General features: G+C 54.2%; 1 protein-coding gene across 1 annotated transcript in view; it reads left to right on the plus strand.

Annotated features, from left to right (window-relative positions):
- The window catches only part of LOC135326171 (olfactory receptor 14A16-like), a 40,961-nt gene extending 29,944 nt beyond the window's left edge, over positions 1-11,017 (plus strand). Inside the window, exon 2 of the mRNA XM_064504021.1 lies at positions 10,059-11,017. Coding sequence (XP_064360091.1) covers positions 10,059-11,017 — 959 coding nt within the window. The remainder of the gene's footprint in view (positions 1-10,058) is intronic.
- Positions 11,018-23,540: the final 12,523 nt, after the last annotated feature.

Genomic DNA, 23,540 nt, shown 5'->3' on the forward strand with positions numbered 1-23,540 from the left:
CAGTCAGCTGCATGGCCCTGTGTCTCCTAAGGGCCTACGAGCTTCTGAGACACAATGATGTCTTAAAATACAGGCATGACACAATAGATATTTGCCCTGCCATTCAGAGGGACCTCAGCAGGCTGGGGAAATGGGCACAGAGGAACCTCATCAAGTTCCACAAAGGGAAATGGAATGTCTTGCTCCAGCACACACTGAGTGCTGACTGGCTGGAAAGCAGCTCAGCAGTAAAGGACCTATCTGGGGGCCCTGGGAGGCAGCATGTAGCAGCATAAGCCAGCAACACGTCCAATGGCAAAGGCAGTCCATGGCTTCCTGGGCTGCATTAGGAAGAGCGTTCCAGCAGGGCAAGGGCTCTGTGCCTGCAGGCTCTGTGTCAGCAGGAGATGGGCCTGCTCTCTAATCAGATACTCATCAGATACTGGCCCATCATCTCATGAGGTACAAATAACCTCACAGTCATCTTCCAAGCTCACTGCCAGCTGCTGGCCTTTCAGCCTCCTGATGGACATGATGACCCAGCTATGTGGGTTTCTTTTCTCTCTATGGAGAAAGGAGACACACTGGGATTTAGTCAGCATCCCAGCTGGAGATCCTGGCAAGAGCTCCAGAACCTGCAGGCCTCAACCAGCTCAGTGACACATTGCAGAACATGCTCAGCTGAGGAGCATGTGGAAAGGTGAGGAACATAATTCTGAGGGGGCTTTCAAGTTATTTGCATGAAACAACTTCAGCTGAGCAAGCTGATTGTCAGCTATAACCCATGAAGTGTTTCCTGCTGACTTGCGGGGAAGTGCTTGAGCATCACGACTCACTCTGGTATGCACGCCTGGGAGAAGTGTTTTTAAAGCCAATTATTTTCTAAGGAAATCCTTTATCTTTGGAGGTTTCCCTTATTTTACCCACTTTAAAAGCTAATGACTGTGGCAATGTTGCTTGAAAGGGTGCCTCTGAGAGCTCCACTGTGCCAAGACCTTTTCCCTGTTAACTGTGGGTGAAAAAAGTCCCACATGATCTAACCTGCTCTCTGAGGCCTCCTGCTCGATGTCAGCCCCTGGATGTTTTTTTCAGAGCTCAGGGCAGTGCGCAGGGTGCAGAGCGCAGCGGAGAGCCCCGAAGCAGGGAGGCCTTCAGCAGGAAGAGCTCAAGACCCTCTCCCCCCAACTATAATTCACTGGATTGAAGGGGGGTAATCGGATAGTTAAGTAATGGTTAATTGAGGGATACTACTGCATTATAAGCAAAGAGTTTCTAGGGTCTGCTGCATGAGAAGAAAAGAGTATCTGCACCAATTAGGTATATGGGTAGTATCCCCACGTAGCCTCTGCTAATAGGAGAGAGGGGTAACTGCTATGCCTCTAGCCTAAAAAAAAAATGTGGTTGTACAGACCCCACAAGTGTTAAATTTAAGACTCTCCAACAAGGAACCCTTTCTGAAAGATGACCTCTTCTATTCCAAATACTCTAAGCTGCACATTTATATGAATTTCACAGTCTATGTGGCATATCTGGCTGCAGATCCTGGCAAGAGCTTTGGAAGTTCAAGGCCTGAACCTCAGTGCACAGAAGGCAGCAGGCTGCCAGCATCCCTGGCTCTGGCCACCAGGGCAGCCTGGGCCCTGCGAGCCAAGTCACCTCCTCACCTCCCAGGGCTCCCCAGCTCCCCAGCCTGGCAGCACTCCCCACGCACAGCGCTGCTCTCTCCAGACACTTCCTCTCATGATAAGTACAAAGACACTGGAGCCACCACCCATCGCGAGCACAGGGCACCCCACCACTGTGACACACCAAACCTCTGACCCCTCGCCTCCCAGAGCCAACACGTGCCTCTGCAGCAGGGACACACAGGACACAGCACCACACGTGGCAGCAGCCAGGGCACCCCCAGGGCCCCTAAACACACACAGACCAACTCTCCAGCAGTTCCATTACCTTCCAGTCCTCCCAGACCTTCCAACGGGGACTTCCTCTGAACAGTCCCGAACAGCCCTGCCCTGCTCACTTCCCACCTCCAGGAATCCAAGGACAGAGATATCCTTCAGATCTGGGAGAAAAATCTCAGCAGCCCCCTGGTATTTTGATGGGGAAGAATATTCCGCAGCACACCAACACATAAAATCAGAGATTGCCAATGTCACTGCTCACACCAGCACTTCACTCATTTAGCAGCATAAAAATTCTAGCTGGACTCCCTCACCCACCGGCAGCAGGCTGTAAGCCTGTACTTAGGAAGAAGTGCATGGTTAAAGTCCACGTCTACATTCACCAGTGAACATCATCCACATTTTAAACGTAGCAGTACTAATTCATGATGATGGAGTGGAATAAAATTGGTGTCAGATTGTGTGGAACATTATTGCCTACATCTGCTTGATTTATTAGTTGCATTTCTATATTGCTGTAGAGCTCTGCAGGTGTCAATCCCTCCTCCCGGCACACTCACCTAACCCAGGAATGACCTCACCACCAACATCCAAGCCATGGGCCTTCTCCTGGCCTATCAGCTGCTCGGAGAGAAGTGATCTCACAAGTCCATACCCCCACCAGGTGCCTGCTGATGGCCTATGGGCTTCAGAGACACAAGCTGCCTCAAAAGGAACTTCCCCTGCCATGAACATGCTGCTGCCCTACCAGGTACTCTGACCCAGGAGCCCTCACAGTCTGCTTCCACACCCATCTGCCTGCTGCTGGCCTATCAGGGACTCCGGCAGAAGTGACCTCATCATCAACAGCCCAGCCACAGGCCTCCTGCTGGCCTGGCAGCTACTGACAAAGAATCAATTTGACACTGGGGATCTCCTGGCCCAGCTCTCGCAGACAGCCATGACCTCCCTGCCCACAGCCCGGCCACGTGGCTATTGCCGCCTGCAGCTGCCCCTGCCTCCCCCAGGGCTCAGCCAGCTCCTGAGCGGCCGCCCGGACTCGCCCCGGGGCCTCACAACGATCACAGTGCAGCAGAACACCCATTACGCACCAGTTACTGCCCCAAGAGAACATCAGCTCCTGCCTAGGTCGCACCTACACCTGGCCTGTGAAACTTAGCAATTGCAGAAAGGCCTGCAAGCAATTCTGGGCAACATCTAACAGGAGGATTGCATGGGAGCAGCGACCATGGAGCTGCAGACAGCAGGGCCTCATGACCCAGCCACAGGGAGAAGCCTTCCCACAACTGCCAAGTCTGGTTCCTGCCCCAGTGCTGAACACACCCAGCAGATCCTCCACACCCCCAGGACAACAAGCACTCTCCTGCTTGGGGCCCTGACACTCTGAGACACGGGCAAGGACTGCGGCCAGGGCATCTCAGCGGGGGAAACCAGCAGAGCCGGGATTCAGCAGCTCTGCAGCCCGGCCTGGGAGCAGGGCTAATGGCACTGGCCAGGGCAGCACTGGCCGCCCAGCAGCTGCCCAGGCCCTGCAGGAGCCCAGCAGCTCCCAGCACAGAGCTGCTCTGCAAACACCCTCCCGGCTGCTGCCAGGGCTGCAGGGCTGCGGCCCAGCAAGAGGCCCGGAGCAGCCACAGCGGCTGGGGCCCGGCGGGTCCCGCGGGGACAGCCTCTCTGCGAGCCCTGGGAAATGCACTGTTCAGGACAAAAGCGAGACTGGGTGCCAGAGCCCGTGGGCAGTGTCCTGCTGCCCCTGGGCAGCACAGGGCCGGGCAGGGCAGGGCCCTCTTGCCCCTTCAACCCCAGCTCCCTGCCTGCAGCAACGCCGAGGCTCAGCAGCCCTCACGCTGCGCCCGGCAGGGCTGGGCTCCGGCGCATCGCTCCACAGGGCTGAGGAGCCCCGGGGCCCCGGGGCAGCCAGGGCCAGAGCAGCTCTGGGCCTGCCGGTGCTGGGCAGCGGAGGTGTGGGGCCGGGAGGGGGTGGGGGAGATGGCCCTGCTGGGCTGCCCCCAGCACTGCCCCCCACGGCTCAGAGAAACAGGCTTGGGGTCAGCAGGGCCTTGTGGTGTGGCAATGGCACCCCCACCTGTTCCCAAGCTGCTCCCCCAAACAGGCTGTCTTTTGGGTGCAGAGGTTTGACCCCAGTTTGCAGGAGGACATCTGAAGATGGCATCTCTGAGCTGAAAGCATGCTCCGCCAAGCTGAAGGCAGAAGAGGATCCATGGGGAAGGAAGAGAGCTTCTCCCAAACAAATAGACACCTTAGGGTTGCCAGCAAGGGCATTTCCAGAAGGCTCTTGGGAGCCCCGTGAAACTGCAGACCACCCCAGCCTCTGGGAAGCAGCACCCCTTTCCTCTCAGAGCCAGATCCCAAACGGGGACCCAGTCCCAGGGAAACCTGGACCTGGATTGCCCCCACTCCCACAGGATCCTTTGGGCTTAGGGCCGAGCCCCAGCACCCAGGAGTCCTGGCTGCCACATTGTCCCCCCAGCCAGTCAGGACTCTACAACAAGGCTCTTGTGGCAACCTGCAGTGGTGTGCAGCCACCCCCACAGCCCAGGATCCACTGTCCTTTTTGCAGTTAACAGTCTCTGTGCAACCCCTCAGGAAGGAGCTCCCAAAGCCCTTACCCTCAGTGGAGAGCTTCAGGAGCACTGGGAACAAGGAACTGTGGTCTGGGCTGATGGTAGTGGTCCAGCAGTCCTCCATCTTGCTTGTCCTCTTGCCCTTGGCTCGCCTTTCCAGACAAGGAGGAAGGACACTCTTCCTGTCTCATTACACAAAAGTCTCTGATGTGCCCTTGCTCCTCTGCCTGCTGGTGAGGGGTCCCAGTGCAGCTCCCATCCCCTCTCCTTGCCCCGGAGTGGCTCCAAAGGGCAGTGGCAGGCAGCACATGAGCGGTGCCCAGCAGTGACCAGGCCTTGCAGGGAAGTGAGGGTACCCCTGTGGCACCAGGGAGACCTCTGTGTGAGGTGGCACATCCCACTATGACCTCAGTTCATGTCATCTGGGGGATCAGGACGTCACTGCCATGGAGATGGCACAGCCAGGGCGAGAGCAGAGAGAGTTCCCCTCATGTCCTGGAAAGCAGTCACCTCCCTTCACCCCCTGAGTCCCCACAGCTTTCCAAGATGATAGAGAGATGCCTTACTAGATAGCAGCCAGCTCTCTCAGCACCCTTAGCTGCAGCCCATCCAATCCTGTAGGCCTGTGTTCTTGCAGATAATACCTGACTCAACCCTCAGGCACTGCTGTTTTGTTTTTCTCCTTGCAAGTCCTGACTCTAAGCACAATGGCCTGGGAGACCTTGTTGTTGGAGACTGAAGCAAAGGCATTGAGTTCCCCAGACCTATCTGCATCTGCTGATACCAGATTCCTGCCCCATTCAGCCATGGGCTCACATTTTCCTTGTTTATGCTTTTACTGTTTCTGAAGGAATAGCAGATCATCTTTGTGCCTTTGACATCCCTTGAAAGCATCAATCCTAGAGGAGCTATGGCTTTCCTAACCACTTCCCTGGACAATATTTCTGAATTCCCCCTTTGCAGCCTCTCCCTGCTGCCCATTCCTGTGTGCTGCCTTTTTGTACTAGAGCTCAGTGAGGAGTTCCCTGTTTAGCCACCCTGTCTCCTGAGATGTCTACCTGTTCTCCTGGGTATCAGTATGGGCCATTCTTGAGCTTGGAGGATGCTGCCTTAAAGACCTGCCAGCTTTCCTGAGCTACTTTGCCCTGCAGACAGATTCCCATGGGATTCCTCCACCAGTCTCCCCAGTAGGCCCAAGTCTGCTCCTCTGACATCCAGAGTCTGGACTCTGCTACTCTTCCTCCTCGCTCCCCTCAGGAGCAGGAGCTCCACTACCTCGTGGCCACTGCAGGCAAGGCTGACACTGATTATCCCATCCCTGGTCAGTTCTTCCTTGTTTGCAGGTTCCAGGTCCAGGAAGGTGTCACCCTTGTTGACCTGACTGGCTTAGCTGCGCTGAGTTGTCCTCCACAGCCTCCAGAATCCTCCTGGACTGTTTGCACCCTGCTGCATTGCCCTCCCAATGAATGTCAGGGAGATTAAAGTCTCCCCATAGGAACCGGGGTCTGTGATCCACAGACTTCCTCAGGTTGCTAAAAGATTTGCAGTTCTGCAACAGCCTGTGCATCTCCCCTTCCTCTTGTTTGTGGACTGGTCTATGTGCATTTGTGTATATTTGGGCTACAGGACCTCAGCTGTGGCACCAGGGCTGAGTGCAGACTTGCCACAGTGAAACCTGTTCCCCAGAGCCAAGGACGCCGTGTATGCAATGGCCCCACTTCAGAGCAGAGACCTGCTGGTGTAGCTAGCAAATTGGAATGTAATGATGATATGAGGCACCCACTAAGAGAGCAAACCCTGCAGTAGCCAAGGCCAGGGAAAAACAGAGCTGGGCCGTGCAGCTGTGGCAGGAGAAGTGCATTGTACCCAAGATGACTTTACAGCACCTTGGGGCCTGTGATAGAAGTTACCAGATGTCCAGGAAGGACAAGGTGCCACTGAGAAGGTCCCTGGGCCTGAACAGCCTGCAGTGTAGCCACGCAGTAGCTGCATCATTAGTACGGTCCCTGTTCATATCATTGGGCATGAGAAAAGGCTTAGGGAGCAGAAAACGAGCAGGGTTTGAGAGTCTAGGCACAGACGTGGAGACCTTGGTGCAATGTGCCTTCTATCTTTGCAGCATGCTCAGATGTAGATGGCATGGCCTAAAGGCAGTGGTTGTTGGAGATCCATTGCCTGAGATGCTCTGGGGTGTTTGTCCAGCAATCACTCCAAAGGGCATGATTTTCCTGTCGGTCCTGTGCTGTATCAGCTAGAAACATGGTGGTTGTGCCAGACACCCCATGCACCTGATGTGGCTCTGCAAGCCTATTGTCATTGCATTAGATCAAGTGTCTGCACTGAATTCCATTAGCTGAATTACATTAGCTCCACCTGGCCCCCAACTGATGCTCCGGAAGGATTTGGGTCTCATAGTTGCTGCATCAGAGCAAGCAGACACTTGCACATATCTTGGACCACCTCTGGCACTACAAATGTCAGAAGGTGTTTGTGTGTGAACAACTGACTCCCATTCTCCATCTCCATTGATCACAGTGGGAGCTTAGACAAGGAGCTCGCATGCAGATACCCATTCTGTATACACCAAAACTTGGACAAGGAGAATCGCACCTCCTATGAGCTTGTGGAGTGCATGGGAGGGAACTGATTCCCACTTCATCTCAGGGGCTTCTCAGTGGGCATTAGATGCATTGATTAATTCCTCTAAATCAGCCCCTGAAGCACAAGTCAATGACCTCACTCTCATCCCTGTCTATGTGCCCTGATGGGAGCAGGGCTTTCTAGAGTGGGACATTTCCACCTCTCAGATAACCATCCTCTGATGAGACCAACTGCAATACTGCAGTCAGTCTCTCTCCACTGCTTAGAGAGGGACCATCTGTGTTTATTTTAGTCCACTTCAGTGGACATTTTCCAAGGGTGACTCTGCTGCCTTTCTGGTGATGTCAGCCCTGGAGCCCCGGGAACATCTTGAGGGTGCACAGGGTACAGACAGAGCAAGTCACGTCTTCAGCTGGGCCTCTGCTCCTGAGCTGGGCCTGGCCTCTGGGACTGCAGGAGCCCATGGCAACCTGGCAGGCACTGCAGAGAGACAGCTCTGTCCAGGAGCAGCTGCTCTTAAAGGAGCAGCAAGACTCAGGTCACTGCCTGCAGGGGCCAGGATGAGATGAGCGACTCAGAAGTTAAAGACAGTCAGGAACAGGAGGATAGCTGAGAGTTCACTGTGAGGAGAAATCTTCACCACCCTCGACACAGTAAGTCTCTGGCTGCAGGGCAATGCTGCTGTGGTTCCTGGAGGTTTCTTCTGCAGCTGGCACCTTCCACAGCTGAGAGGGTCTGTCAGGGTGGCTCTCCCAGCTTCTCCTGTTTGGAGCAGGTGGTGCTTTAGAGCAGGGATTCCCAGCTGTCAGATTGACAGGGCATCACAGCTACCTTCTTGAGGGGATGGTGCAGGGATGTGAAGCTGGGGTGTGCACCTAGGTCTGCCCAGGGCTGTAGTTCAGAGCAGTGTCCCTGCACCCCAGGGTGCTGTGTGCCTGGGGCAGTGGCTCTGCCGCCTGTGAGGGTCAGCACTCAGCCTGCCCAGGGAACTCCTCAAGACGTTGCAGGGAGAAGCTCTGGGTGGGAGGATCGAAGGGCAGGTTCATTCTCCCATTGAGAGGGTGCTGCATAGATCAGGGCTGCTCACTGCTCCAGCTCATGCACAGGAGATTTCAGAGGGGACTTTGCAAAAGGAAGGTGAAGGCAAGTGTTTACTGAAAGAAAAGGCAATTCCCTGAGATGGTGCTTTAAGTTTCCTTCCACCTGCAAAGGGGAAGATGGAAATGGAGCTGTCAGGTTTGGACATGCGACTGAAACTCATTAACTTACCTGCACACAGAGGGATGCCCCTGGACAATGCCCTGCTGCTGGGAGGTTTCTGCAGGGCAGACTAGAGCACCCTGGGGAAGGCTTTGGCATCACATGACTGACCATGATTTGCTCACTTCTCTCCTCCCGTGATGTCTCTGTTAGCAATTCTCTACCATTCCCTGCCCATCCCTGCTGCCTGGAGCTGTTTCTGCCAAGAGCTTTTTCTCTGTACCAAGGTCTTTTCCCAGTCGGTGTTCACAGACCCCATCCCCCATTCTATGTTCTGTGATGGACAGAAACCTCCCAGGTCAGGGCCCTGGCCAGGGCCATCTCTGTGCTCGCAGGTCCTGAGGAGCAGGTCAGAGAAACCCTGATGAGGCCATGGAGGTGATGGTGGTGCTGTCTGCAGGCTGAGGTGGGGATGAAGGGACTTGCTGAGGTTTCTCACAGACTTTTTGCTCTGTCTCTCTCTTAAGAGAGAGAGCTGACTCTTACTGAGCTGTTTCCCTCTTAAGGAGAACCCATCTTTAGGACCCTTGCCTGTTTCTCTGGAGTGTCCTGCCAAGCTGCAAGCTGCCCTGCAGAAGAGCACAGCTTCCTTGGAGCATTTCTGTGATATCTGAGCATCCTTGGTCTGCTCCTGTGAGTCAGAAACCTTGTCACACTCCTCATCACTCCCTCCATCTCTGGGCTGAGAGAGAAGAATTTGGAAATCTTCACTGTGAAACTGAACTCCTCTGCTCCCAGCTCAGTCCAGTTTCTTTCTTAGAGGAACTTGTGAGTGTGGTTGTCCTTTATCTGAGTGAGGTGCAAGTGCAGGGCAGTGAGGGGCAAAACTCACTGGCAGACCAGATCCCAGGACTCTGTACAAAGTCACAGGGAGCCCTTTTTTCCTGCTCGGGTGCACAAGTGCTCATGCTGAAATACCAAAGATTTCTAGCCCATCCAAGAATGCTCCCACAGTGTAATGGAGGCATCTAAAATCTAAATCAATATATAATCAGACTCCTCTGCTGCAGGTTATTTTCTGGAGATAATAAGTATCAAAATATTGAGCAGTCCTTCCACGTAAGGGGTGGACATAGTTTGCTGCAGGACGTGCACATCAGAACCAGTCCCTTGCCATTCCCACTACACTACACATTCCCACTACTGGACAAAGAGCACAGATGGTAAATTGGCATGAGGAAATGGTTTATCTCACTGGAAGGGGGACATCTAGAAAAAGTCAGGTCAGCCCCTGCCTTCCCTTGCCTGTGCCTCTCCCTTGCTAGGGTGGGAGCTGATGTGACTGATCCAGATACAGACACCTCTGTCCAAGAGGGCAAGACTGGGGGGGGGATGAATCCCTCACGAGGGTCTTCTCTTTCAGACAGAGCTGCCATGAGTGCTGTAGTCAGCTCTCATTGTGGTAAATAGAGAATATCCCCCCTGGGTCACTGGACCAAGCCCCCTCCACCCAGCTGATGTAGTCTGTTCCCAGTTGTCCCCCCAAATACCTGGGACTGTTTGACATGTTCATTTACACCTGCGGCAAAGCACAACCGACTCCTCTGGAGCTACGGGCAGAGGCCCCTGCTGCACAGGACACACTCAGCCAGAGCAAACCAGAGCCCCAGAAAGGGAGCTGAACGAAGGTAAAGGATAGAGGAAATGTGGGGGTTTCTATGCGAAACAGAATGGGTTTGGCTCAGAGAAGGCTGACCTAACTTGACACTGTCTTTTCCTCCTTGGACAGTCCACAAAGCCCCGAGGAAGCAAATGTCCAACAGCAGCTCCTTCAACGAGTTCCTCCTCCTGGCATTCGCCGACACCCAGGAGCTGCAGCTCTTGCATTTCTTGCTGTTCCTGGGCATCTACCTGGCTGCCCTCCTGGGCAACGGCCTCATCATCACAGCCGTAGCCTGCGACCACCACCTCCACACCCCCATGTACTTCTTCCTCCTCAACCTCTCTCTCCTCGACCTTGGCATCATCTCCACCACTGTCCCCAAATCCATGGCCAATTCCCTGTGGGACACCAGGGCCATTTCCTACTCGGGATGTGCTGCCCAGGCCTTTTTCTTCTTTTTTTTATTTGCAACAGAGTTTCATCTCCTCACAGTCATGGCCTATGACCGCTTTGTTGCCATCTGCAGACCTCTGCACTACAGAACCCTCATGGACAGCAGAGCTTGTGTCAAAATGGCAGCAGCTGCCTGGGCCAGTGGTTCTCTCCATGCTCTCCTGCACACTGCTAACACATTTTCAATACCACTCTGCCAAGGCAACACAGTGGACCAGTTCTTCTGTGAAGTGCCCCAGATCCTCAAGCTCTCCTGCTCAGACGCCTACCTCAGGGAAGTGGGGCTTCTTGCGGTTGGTACCTGTTTATCTTTGGGGTGTTTCATTTTCATTGTGGTGTCCTACGTGCAGATCGTCACAGTCGTGCTGAGGATCCCCTCTGAGCAGGGCCGGCACAAAGCCTTTTCCATGTGCCTCCCTCACCTGGCTGTGGTCTCCCTGTTTGTCAGCACTGTCATGTTTGCCTACCTGAAGCCCCCCTCCCTCTCCTCCCCATCTCTGGATCTGGTGGTGGCTGTTCTGTACTCGGTGGTGCCTCCAGCAGTGAACCCCCTCATCTACAGCATGAGGAACAAGGAGCTCAAGGATGCCCTGAGGAAACTGGTTCAGTTAGTACTGTTTCAGCAGCAATAAGCTGCCCATCTCTCTTCACAAGTGGTTTCCAATTTGTCTCACATAACTCTTGTGCTTTGGGAGTTCTGTCTGTGATAATCATGTTTGTACACAAATGTTTGAATTCCTCCCCCTTCTCCAGAGGCATGAACCAACATCTGTCTGAGCCAGAGGCCTTCTGTGAATGTGTCTATCACTGTCAGAGCTGACCTCCCGAGTCGCATCTCTGTAATAAAGCAGGATTTCCTCAGTACAGTGCCTGAAGGTTGGGCTCTTCTTCCACAGTGGGAGCCACGAACGCACTCAGGGAGTTGCACCTGAAAAGGCCCAGTTGCCGTGCTTGAGTTTTCCATGGGCTAAGGGGGGATGAGCTCATAGGCCGATGTGTGAGGGAATAAGGGCTGGATTCAGCTGTCACTTGTGGGTACCCAGTACCCCGGGGGAGGGTGAGTGGTCAAGCGGTATCTGCTGGGGACTGTCCCACATATTAGAGGGCTGGTGAGAGATGTCCATCCTTCTGGAAGGGAACATGGAGTCACCAGAAGAGCACAGGGGATCTCCAGGGACAGCATGTGCCTGGGATGGGCAGTGAGTAGAGACTCCCAAAACCAAGTGGAGTCACCCAAAGGTGAAGGGCCAAACCAAGAAACGCACCAAATCAGGGCTCTGCAGTCTCAGGAGAGGCAGTGGGGACTCATCCGGCACAGGGAAGGCAGCCTCAGGAGTGGTTCATGTCACCTACAATGAAAACCCATGGCTGGATCTAATGACACACCTGACCCCATCCTGAGCCATTTGAAATGCCTTGTGATTGCTCTGAGCATCCTCCACAGCCACAGAGACCTGGGGAGGGGCTTGTCAGGTGCCGTGATGCTGGGCCAGCCAGGTCCACCCTGACCAGTACGGCCAGTGTGGAGTCACCCCGGGGCCCCACAGCTGCTCACTCTGCAGAGCAGCACAGCCAGGCTGGGAAGCACAGCAGAGGGGTGCAGAAATGGCTGGTGAGGCCAGCACAGACACACTGATCTGAGGAAAGGCTCTCTGGAGAACAAGGACATCTTTTGAGAAGAGCAAAGGAACAATTGTGGGCTTGCAGGGAGGAATTAACGAAAACCTGCTTCTATGTGTGTCAGCTCAGGGCAGGCTGTTCTGTTGCTGGACACTTCTACTAACCAAATCTATTCGTTGTATCATATATCATCGTTCCTTCCCTTTCCTCTAAGAGTTCTCCAGTTTGCAACAGATGTTGAGTAACCTTGGTGTTCTGTCTGAGAATGCTGTCGAGTTGATGGAAGGTTACTCCAAGTGTTACTGATGTATTAAATGGATCCAAACAAAGCCATCGTTTGTTCAGTCATATGAGAAGTTCACCAGTAAGTCTGCGTGGTGATTTGGTCAAAAACATAGGTCACATTACAACGGCTTTTGTCGCCTTCTGTGTCTGTAGTACCCATCTCACTCTGTTGTCATAACCAGGTGCAGCTTCCCATCCCATGTGTTATTACATACAGCTACATTTAGACTAATGTTAGATCTTAGGGTCAGTGTAACATTATTACTATCAGTCCTTGACCTTGTGCTAATGATACAGATGGTATTTCTCTTGTAACTATAGTTTTAAAGATGGGTTGTGACTGATCTTCAATAACAAAGTTGTCCCATGGGCAACGTGAAAAGACAGAACCTGTTAGAGACACATTTCAGGTGTTTTTTCCAGTTATCAGTGTCCCCACGGTTAGCAGGTAACACCACACTTCCCTGCAAGAGAAGACACCTAGGTCTTGGACATAATCCAAGCCTCACTTATGGTTAACTTACTCCCTGCAGGGTCTACAGCATCCCGTACTCCTTTTCCATGGTAAAAGAGCACCGTCACCCATACTGATCTCTGAGTTGGATGTTTAATCACAGCCTCATCTCCAGGTCTTTAATTGGGTTTTCTTTCAGTTTTAACAGGAATTCATGCAGCTACTGACACAACCCCCTTCTCTATGGGACTTCCCGCGGGAGTTTGTCACTTATTTAGCCGACTTACTACTTCCCACAAATGGGATCCCCACTTAGAAGTAGTCTATGAGAGAAGAGTCACTGTTGCTTCTGTCATCCACTCCATCCTTCTACTACCTTGTTGCTGTGCCTGGGTTTCCATGGGCTAAGGAACATGAGCTCATGGGGTGATGTGTTAGGGAACATGGGCTGGATTCAGCCCTCCCTTGTGGGGGCCCAGTGGCCCTGAGGACAGTGAGTGGTCAAGAGGTCTCTGCTGGGGACTGTGTCACCTATTAGAGGGCTGGTGAGAGATGCCCATCCTTCTGGCAGGGAGAATGGAGCCACTTGGAAAGCAGAGGGGATCTCCAGGGGGAATTTGTGCCTGGAGTGGGCAGTGAGTGCTGCCCTGGGGAGAGGGGCTGCCCAGAGGGGCTGCAGGCAGCCAGGGTGAAGGATCTCTGGTCATGAGAGCAGTGGAGACATGGAGTGCCTGGCCTCCATTTCCTTGTGCCATTGCTGGTCCCCAGGTGTGGGGCTGATGGGGAGGCTGACACCCCTCTCTGCCCCCCAGCAGCTGCTGTGGCCTGCAGAGGGGCTGGGGCTGTGGGGTGAGTGCCCAGAGCTCTGCAGCCCCCTGCCACAGGCACTGCTGTGGGGCCACCCCAGCCTGGTCTGCTGTGCTGGGTGGGCTGGGGAGAGGGCAGGGGAGGTGGGGAGAGCTGGGGAGGGGCTGGTCTGGTCTGGAAAGGACCCAGGAGAGGACAAATGCCAGCAGGCAGCTCCTGCGTGTGAACAGCAGTGTGGGAGCACACAGCCATGTGCTTGCAGGCAAATGCAGGTCTGCTGGGAAAGGCAGCAGGACATGGCGGGTGCAGGAGAGAAGAGCCCAGGTAGTTCCCTGTGTTGCACGGACACAGTGGGGAAGCTGCTGCAGGGCCATCGTCCCAGAGCAGCCCCTCACATCAGCCCTTTCCAGCACTGGCTGCTCACCCAGCTGTGGGGTGGTCCATGGCCAGCTCCATCCTGCTGCAGGTCCCTGTATCCCAACAGAGGGGAAAAGGCCAGTCTTGCAGGGCTTGTCTTCTGCACCAGACCCCAGCAGATCCCGGAGCACGGCTGTCTGCTAACACCCATGTGTGGCACAGGCAGGACTAGGCAGGGGCCAGGTGCTCAGACCCCTCAGGCACTAGGGGATCATTTAAAAGTCATTTAATATCCCAGCAGTTTCCATTTCCAAGATGGCTGGTTGCAGCTCCATCCCTGGTCTGGCTTTCCTCACTCCATCCCTTCGTGCACGGACAAGGTCTCGATGCTCCCCCTGGGCAGCCCGTGCCCCTTCCCCGTCTGTGCACTTCCATCCCGGCACCCTGAGCACTGGTGCTGCTGCCAGGGCAGAGGTGGAGGATCCCCCGGAGCGGCTCCTCAGGGAGCTCCCCAGGGAAACGCTGTGCCCAGCCCGAGCGTGGCAGAGGGGAGCTGCCCTCTCCCAACCCACCCTGGCAGTGCCAGCCCCACCTCAGCCCACTCCTGAAAGGCTCCAGTGCAGCCCTGGAGGCAGCTGGAGCTGCCTTGAGCCCCAGGGCAGTCTGATGGCAGGAGGGTTTGAAATGGGCACAGCAGCAGCGGTGCTGGGAGCAGGGGAGGAGCAGGGAAATTGGGACAAAGACCCCTGCCCTCGGCTGCATGGCCGGGGCACTGGATGGGTGATGCCGTTCTGGCTATCCTGGCTCCATGTTTGGGGTGGATACCAGCTCAAGGGTGGGAGCATGGGATTCGCATGGTCTTCAGTGCAGCCATGACAGTGGTGAAGGCAAGTGGGCAGACCCAGGCCCAAGCAACTGTGGAGGCCGAGGGTGGAAAAGTCAGCATGGGGCTGGTGAAGGCCCTCCCCTTCCTCCCCATGGGGAAGAGAGTCCCATCTCTGACAGTATTCAAGGAGCATGGAGTCTCCCTTCTGCAAGTCGCCCCAGGACTGTGCAGAGACTAGGTGGAGGAGGAAGGCTGGTTGTAGGGATGTTCTCAAACTCCAGCAGCTGCAGCACTGGGAGCTGGTCACCTCACAAACTCCTGAATGATCCCAAATGCAGGTCCTGAGGCATTGCACTGCCTTGCAGGCTCTGCACCGGAGCCTGGACAGCAGCCCTGCAGTGTGTGGTCACGTCCTGAGAAGCCCAGGGTCAAAACTGTGGGAGATCCAGGGTGCCAGGGCGGTACAGCCCCCAAGAGAGCTAGGGTCCAAGGGGGGATCCAGGGTGCCAGGGACTGTACCCAGGGGAGAAGCACTGCCTTGAGGTCATGCTGAGAAGCCGAAGGATCAGCTGAGCCCCAGAGACGAGAAATGGCTTTCCCCAGGCTCAGCCCAAAGGAAAGCTCAGCAAAATTCGTTGGACATGAGAAAACTGGCCTCACCCATGCCTTTGGAGCATGACAGGGACAAGGGTCCTGGATAAAACCCTCTGGATTATGTATGCCAAGGGCACATTTGCTCTTTTCTGGTGTATCACCTCTATCTTAAGCACCGCAGACCAAGAAACCTTGCTGAGGACTTTTAAAAACAAAGAGCCTGCTTTGGGGCCTCAGGGAGGAAGGCTACATCATGTCCCATACTGTCCTACATCCTACTTCTACAAAAAGAGCAACCCACAGTAGTTATCAGCATTGAGGCTCACCAAAGCATCTCAGCTTGTGGCCACGCTTTGTGCTGTTTCATCCCACATGACTTTGATCCTGTCTCTGAAAACTGCCAAACCCCCAAACAACCTTCCAACCCCAGGTTGCTACACAGGTCTGCCCAAGGCAGAGACCTGCTGGTGTGGGCCCGCAAAAGTGACCTCTGCAGTGCCCCATTTGAGATATTTCACAGCCTTTGGCACCATCTGGAGATGTTCCAGGATTTATCAGAAATTTTTGGAAAATACCTGGAGTGAGGGGAGGGGACTGCTTTCCAGGACGTTAGAGGAAACCTCTCTGCTCTCTCCCTGGCTGTGCCATCTCCATGGCGGTGACCTACTGAGCCCCCAGGTGACACGAGCTGAGGTCACAGTTGGAAGTGTGACATCACAGGGAGGTCTCCCTGGTGCTGCCATGGCAGCGTCCTCATTTGCCTGCAAGACTGAGACACTGCTGGGCAGTGCTCATGTGCTCCCCACTGCTGTCCTTTGGAGCCGCTCCATGACGAGGAGGAGGCACAGGAGGCAGTGGGGCCATGTTGGAGCTGCTCACTGACAGGCAGAGGAGCAGGGACATGTTGGGGAAGGGTTTTGGGTGACAAGATGGGAAGAGCATCCTTCCTCCCCATCCGGAGAGGCACGCTGATGAGAAGGGGGAAAGTAAGATGGAGGGCTGCTGGACCCACATCATCAGCCCGGAACACAGTTCCTTGTTCCCAATGCTCCTGCAGCCCTCCACCAAGGGTAAGGGCTTCTGGAACTGCTTCCTGAGGGGTCGCACAGAGACTGTTAACTGCAAAAAATGATGTGGGTGCTGGGCTGTGGGGGTGGCTGCACAGGCCTGGGGGCTGCCATGAGAGCCCTGCTGTAGGGTCCCACCTGGCTCAGGGGACAATATGGCAGCCAGGACTCACGGGTCCTGGGGATGGGGCTGCCCTGAGCCCCAAGGCTCCTGTGGGGACAGTTTCATCCCCTCATGGCAGAGGGCAAGGCAGGTCTAGGATTCCCTGCGAGTGGATCCCTCTTTGGGATCTGGCTCTGGCAGGAAAGGGGTCCTGTGTCCTGGAGCTGGGGTGTCCTGCAGCTCCCGTGGGTCTCTCCAGAGCCTGCTGGAAATGCCTTTACTGGAAACAGATCCTTCACCTTGTAATAAATCCAAGCTGTCAGCTTGTTTTGGAGAACCTCTGTTCCTTCCCCCTGCATCCTTTTATGCTTCCGACTTGGCAGAGCATGTTTTGGGCTCAGAGATGTTGTCCTCCGATGGCCACAGCCCCTGTCCTCCTGCAAACTGGGGTCAGATCTCTGCACCCAAAAGACAGCCTGTTTGGGGGAGCAGCTGGGGAACAGGTGGGGGTGCCATCGCCACCCCACAAGGCCCTGCTGACCCCAAGCCTGTTTCTCTGAGCCGTGGGGGGCAGTGCTGGGGGGAGCCCAGCAGGGCCATCTCCCCCACCCCCTCCCGGCCCCACACCTTCACTGCCCAGCACCGGCAGGCCCAGAGCTGCTCTGGCCCTGGCTGCCCCGGGGCCCCGGGGCTCCTCAGCCCTGTGGAGCGATGCGCCGGAGCCCAGCCCTGCCGGGCGCAGCGTGAGGGCTGCTGAGCCTCGGCGTTGCTGCAGGCAGGGAGCTGGGGTTGAAGGGGCAAGAGGGCCCTGCCCTGCCCGGCCCTGTGCTGCCCAGGGGCAGCAGGACACTGCCCACGGGCTCTGGCACCCAGGCTCCCTTTTGTCCTGAACAGTGCGTTTCCCAGGGCTCGCAGAGAGGCTGTCCCCGCGGGACCCGCCGGGCCCCAGCCGCTGTGGCTGCTCCGGGCCTCTTGCTGGGCCGCAGCTCTGCGGCCCTGGCAGCAGCCGGGAGGGTGTTTGCAGAGCAGCTCTGTGCTGGGAGCTGCTGGGCTCCTGCAGGGCCTGGGCAGCTGCTGGGCGGCCAGTGCTGCCCTGGCCGTTGGCATTAGCCCTGCTCCCAGGCCGGGCTGCAGAGCTGCTGAATCCCGGCTCTGCTGGTTTCCCCCGCTGAGATGCCCTGGCCGCAGTCCTTGCCCGTGTCTCAGAGTGTCAGGGCTCCAGGCAGGAGAGTGCTTGTTGTCCTGGGGGTGTGGAGGATCTGCTGGGTGTGTTCAGCACTGGGGCAGGAACCAGACTTGGGAGTTGTGGGAAGGCTTCTCCCTCTGCCTGGGCCTTGATTCCCTGCTGTCTCCAGCTCCATGGTCGCTGCTCCCATGCAATCCTGCTGTTAGGAGATGTTGCCCAGAATTGCTTGCAGGCCTTTCTGCAATTGCTAAGTTTCACAGGCCAGGTGGAGGTGCTGCCTAGGCAGAAGCTGATGTTCTCTTGGGGCAGTAACTGGTGCGTAATGGGTGTTTTGCTGCACTGTGATCGTTGTGAGGCCCCGGGGCGAGTCCGGGCGGCCGCTCAGGAGCTGGCTGAGCCTTGGGGGAGGCAGGGGCAGCTGCAGGCGGCAATAGCCGTGTGGCCGGGCTGTGGGCAGGGAGGTCACGGCTGTCTGCGAGAGCAGGGCCAGGAGATCCCCAGTGTCAAATCAGCTCTTGGTCAGGAGCTGCCAGGCCAACAGGAGGCCCATGGCTCGGCTGTTGATGATGAGGTCACTTCTGCTGGAGTCCCTGATAGGCCAGCAGCAGGCAGATGGGTGTGGAAGCAGATTGTGATCTCTCCTGGGTCAGAGTACCTGGTAGGGCAGCAGCATGTTCATGACAGGGGAAGTCATTTCAAGGAAAATTGTGTCTCTGAGGCCCTTAGACCATCAGCAGGCACCTGGTGGGGGTATGGACTTATGAGGTCACTTCTCTCCGAGCAGCTGCTAGGCCAGGAGAAGGCCCATGGCTTGGATGTTGGTGGTGAGGTCACTCCTGGGTTTGGTGAGTGTGCCGGGAGGAGGAAGTGACACCTGCAGAGCTCTACAGCAGGATAGAGACGCAACTAGTAAATCAAGCAGAAGCAGATAATATTCCACACCATCTGTCACAAATGTTATTCCACTGCCTCATCATGAATTAGTACTGCTACGTTTAAAATGTGGATGATGTTCACTGGTGAATGTAGACGTGGACTTTAACCATGCACTTCTTCCTAAGTACAGGCTTACAGCCTGCTGCCGGTGGGTGAGGGAGTCCAGCTAGAATTTTTACGCTGCTAAATGAGTGAAGTGCTGGTGTGAGCAGTGACATTGGCAATCTCTGATTTTATGTGTTAGTGTGCTGCGGAATATTCTTCCACATCAAAATACCAGGGGGCTGCTGAGATTTTTCTCCCAGATCAGAAGGATATCTCTGTCCTTGGATTCCTGGAGGTGGGAAGTGAGCAGGGCAGGGCTGTTAGGGACTGTTCAGAGGAAGTCCCCGTTGGAAGGTCTGGGAGGACTGGAAGGGAATGGAAGGGCTGGAGAGTTGGTCTGTGTGTGTTTAGGGGCCCTGGGGGTGCTCTGGCTGCTGCCATGTGTGGTGCTGTGCCCTGTGTGTCCCTGCTGCAGAGGCACGTGTTGGCTCTGGGAGGCGAGGGGTCGGAGGTTTGGTGTGTCACAGTGGTGGGGTGCCCTGTGCTCAGGATGGGTGGTGTCTCCAGTGTCTTTGTACTTATCATGAGAGGAAGTGTCTGGAGAGAGCAGTGCTGTGCGTGGGGAGTGCTGCCAGGATGGGGAGCTGGGGAGCCCTGGGAGGTGAGGAGGTGACTTGGCTCGCAGGGCCCAGGCTGCCCTGGTGGCCAGAGCCAGGGATGCTGGCAGCCTGCTGCCTTCTGTGCGCTGAGGTTCAGGCCTTGAGTTTCCTCTGCTTTTGTCATGATCTGCAGCCAGATATGTCACATAGACTGTGAAATACACAGAAATATGGAGCTTAGAGTATTTGGAGTAGAAGAGGTCATCTTTCAGAAGGGGTTCCTTGTTGGAGATTCTTGAAGTTAGCACCTCTGGGATCTGTCCAGCCACAAGTATTTTTAGGCGAGAGGCACAGCAGTTGCCTCACTCTCTTATTAGCAAAGGCTAAGGGGGGATACTGCCCATATACCTAATTGGTGCAGACACTCTTTTCTTCTCTTGTGCCAGGACCCTAGAAGGTCTTTGCTAACAATGCAGTAGTATCCCCCCAGTTAGCCCTTACTTAACCTTCCGATTAACCCCCCTACAATCCAGTGAATTATAGAGAGGATCTTGAGCTCTTCCTGCTGAAGGCCTCACTGCTTCGGGGCTCTGTGCTGCAACCTGCACCCTGCGCACTGCGCACTGCCCTGGGCTCTGACACAAGACATCCAGGGCTGACATCCATCAGGAGGCTGCAGAGAGCAGTTTAGATCACGTGGGACTTTTTTCACCCACACAGTTACCAAGCAAATGGTCTTGCCACAGTGCAGAACTCAGAGGTGCCCTTTCAAGCGGCAGTGCCAGTCATTAGCTTTTAAAATGGGCAAAATAAGGGAAACTTCCAAAGACAAAGTATTTCTTCAGAAAATAATTGGCCTTTAAAACCACTTCTCCCAGATGTGCAGTGACTACAGTGAGTCATGATGCTCAAGCACTTGCCTGCAAGTCAGCAGGAAAGACTTTATGGGTCATAGCTGAGAATCAGCTTGGAAAGCTGAAGGTGTTTAATGCAAATAACTTGCAAATCCCCTCAGAATTAAGTTCTCCACCTTTTCACATGCCCCGCTCTTCTCTGAGGGAGTCATTTTTGACCTGATAGATCAAGTGTCCAACTCAGCTGAGCACGTTTTGCAGTGTGTCACTGAGCTGGCTGAGGCCTGCAGGTTCTGAAGCTCCTGCCTGATCAGCTCAGGCACAGCCTGGGTCTTAGCTCACTCATGGACTCTTCTTTGCAAGTGAACTCCCTCTGAGATGACATCCCAAGTGTGGATCTGAGGCTAATTTGGACAAAGGTGCCCTCTTGGCAGTGAGGTGTGGATAAAAGCAAGTGAGGGTCAGTTCCTTCTGGAGTGGTGCAGGACTGTCCCAGCAGGCCTTGCACAGTTAAACTGACCCACCCATCATCAAACTGTACATTAGAGCACATACTGTGACTCCTTCTTGGTATCACACTATATAAAACCCCCGTGGCTGGTAATAATACATCATGCAGAACGTTGGGCACACTGAGCTGCCACTGAGCTGAACCTTCCAGATCCTGCCTGTGCTGTCCCTGGGCTGCAGGGGCGGTACCCTGGGCTCGGAGGAGACCTAGGTGAGGAGCTGTGGGCTGCTCGGTGGCAGGTCCGCTGCAGAGGGGCGAGTCCTGAGCAGGGTGGCCGTGAGCCGTGCCTGCCTGCCTGCCGGCCGCAGGCTGGTGGGGTGGCTGCAGCAGAGGTGTCCTCACAATCAGCACCCAGACGGGTTTGTTTCACCTGCATCTCCCCCTTCCCCTCCCCAGGACTGTCATTTCTGGTGGGTGGGCTCTCTGAGGTGCTGGGTGACACCACAATGCCTGCTGGCCAGCACATCTGCTGAGGGCCAATCAGGCTGCTGCAGTGGAAGTGACCTCACAACCAACACTGCAGCCAGGTCCCCTTTAACTGCCTCTCCCCATCCTCCTGCCCGTCTATCATGTCTGGTGGGATGAGTGATGGTGTGATTCTCTTCTTGTCCTCAAAATCTCTCCCACCAGAACCCAGCCCACGAGGTTCCTCTACAGGAGGTGACCTCACCATCAGCACTGCAGAGGTGTCACTTGTATCTTTTTCTCCCCAAACCCCTCTTCTGATTTGTCCTCTTTTCTGGGTCCCACATTCAACATCCCAGCCATGTCCCTTTACTGTCCCTCTCCCCTGTCCCCATGGAATTACACACACGTGGTGGGACAGCTCATGTGGCAAGATGAAAATGGGCTCCTGGGGAAGGCAGGCTGGGGTGGCGAGGAGGTGCAGGTGTGCTCTGTGCAAAGGGGTGGCTGGAGTGCACAGGGCTTTGCCTTGGAGCAGGTGATGAGCCAGTCAAGACCTTGTAGTAAGGACAAGAGGACACAGCAGTCTGGGTGACATTCTGGTCAGCGATTCAGCTCATTCAGGCTCTGCTTGGCAGGATCCAACAGGAGACTTCCCTGGAGGGCAGAGGGGCCACGAGGCCTCTGTAAAGACAGACTAGGCAGAGGAAGAGAGGACAGAGAGGCAGAAGAAGAGAAGAAATATGTCAGTATGAATACAGTAATTTCTCAGAAGAGAGTTTGTCCAATCAGAGTGTTGCCAGGAAGTGTACCATGAGGAATAAAATAGACATAAACATGTAAACTCACATAGAGTAATTTCTGTAGTACATGCATATGGTGCTACCAATCAAAATGAAATAAATTATTCATTAGAATTAATAAAGAATGTTTGGAGTGCTGAAAACAGAGATTTGTTTCGGTTCTTGCATAGAAATATTTTTGGCATAGATTTCACCCAGTGATGAGAAGTTTACTTTCAGACCTTTATAGATACATACAGAGGCCATTGCTGCCTGAGATGCCCTGTGTAGCTGTGTTCCCATGTGGTGCTGAGAAATGTGACCCAGAAACTATGGGAACCTTTCTGCAGCATTGGCTGGTCACCAGGAGAAGCATCTCCAGACCTCTCAGTTGGACAACTTTTTTCTTTCAATTGACTAGAAAGGGAAGTCCAGACAACTGGGTTAGCCAGAGACATCTGCACTGAAGGGGTCTGGCACTGGGTGAGATAATTCCCATTCCTGTTGTCACCTCAAATGGTGTCACACTTCATTTACCATGGAGGGAATGAAAAGGGAGTGTGGATAGATGTTTAGAGACTGCTTTAAGACATCGCTGTAACACAGGTACATTGAGATTTGTGCAAATTAGGCCATAAATAAGTAGGACATTTTATTGAAGCTTTTATCAGCTTGCTTTCCTCTATTAGCTGTGAAAGCTCCACACCTCATGGTGCGACTCGCTGTGTGTAAAGAGCAAGGAGCAGCAAGAATGATCCAGGGCAGGGAGTGGTTAGAGGGGCACTGGACTCATGCAAGACATAAAAACAGTATTTTTAATAGTGTAGGCCTTCTTATAAAAGAAATCTTTAGAAACTGTGAATAAAAATGAAAGAAGAAAGAAACTGGATAAATTAAGCAAAAAATATGTTTTGATACACTTTTCAGTTTGTTTTTTTTTTTTTTTTTTTTTTTTTTTTTTTTTGAAAAGCAAAGTGATTTCCAGAGCTGGGGTGGGATGCAGTCAGAGGGTCATGGACATGCCGTGCCATTGCAGGTGCCCTGCTCCCCTCTGCCCAGCCTCCCTCTGCAGCTCCAAGGGGCTCTGGTCTCCTGCAGGTCCCCTGTGAGAGCTGGCAGGCCCAGGCAGGTGCCTCAGACACACTGGGGCCTCTCCAAGTGCCACTGGCTGCTTGTGGTTGGACACCTGAACTCGGCCTGGAAAGGTGAAGAACTGTTTTCAATGTTAAAAAATATAAGCCCACTTTCATCAGCTCACATGATTGGCTAATTTTAATGTCAATGTTTTCCGATGATGAAATTGTGGAAACCTTCCAGAAAAGTAATAATCTTGGGAGAAGAAATATTGATCTGCCCTTGACCTTGTGTTTCCACTGCTCTGTCTATTAGGCTGTGGATGTAATCTCAGTGATCTTTCATGTATTTCCACATGTCCTGATTAAATTGGTCATTTCTAAAGGCATCTTCACATCAGACTTTCTGGGCATATGCCCTTTCCATCATTTCCCAGTTTTCCTCCTACCCTTGCTCTTTATCATTCAGATACCTCTCAACTCTCCAGTTGCTGCTCTGAGCTGCTAGGAGTCTGAAGCTTGCCTCATCTTTCAGCAGTCTCATCGTCTCTTTAGCCACTTCCTTTGTTCTGTTTTTTTTTTTGGTTTTGTTTGTTTGTTTGTTTTTTGGTTGTTTGTTTCCTATCTATCTGTCGAGAACATTTCAAGGAA

Source organism: Dromaius novaehollandiae, unplaced genomic scaffold (genome assembly GCF_036370855.1).
Source record: "Dromaius novaehollandiae isolate bDroNov1 unplaced genomic scaffold, bDroNov1.hap1 HAP1_SCAFFOLD_37, whole genome shotgun sequence".
NCBI classification, from domain to species: Eukaryota; Metazoa; Chordata; class Aves; order Casuariiformes; family Dromaiidae; genus Dromaius; species Dromaius novaehollandiae.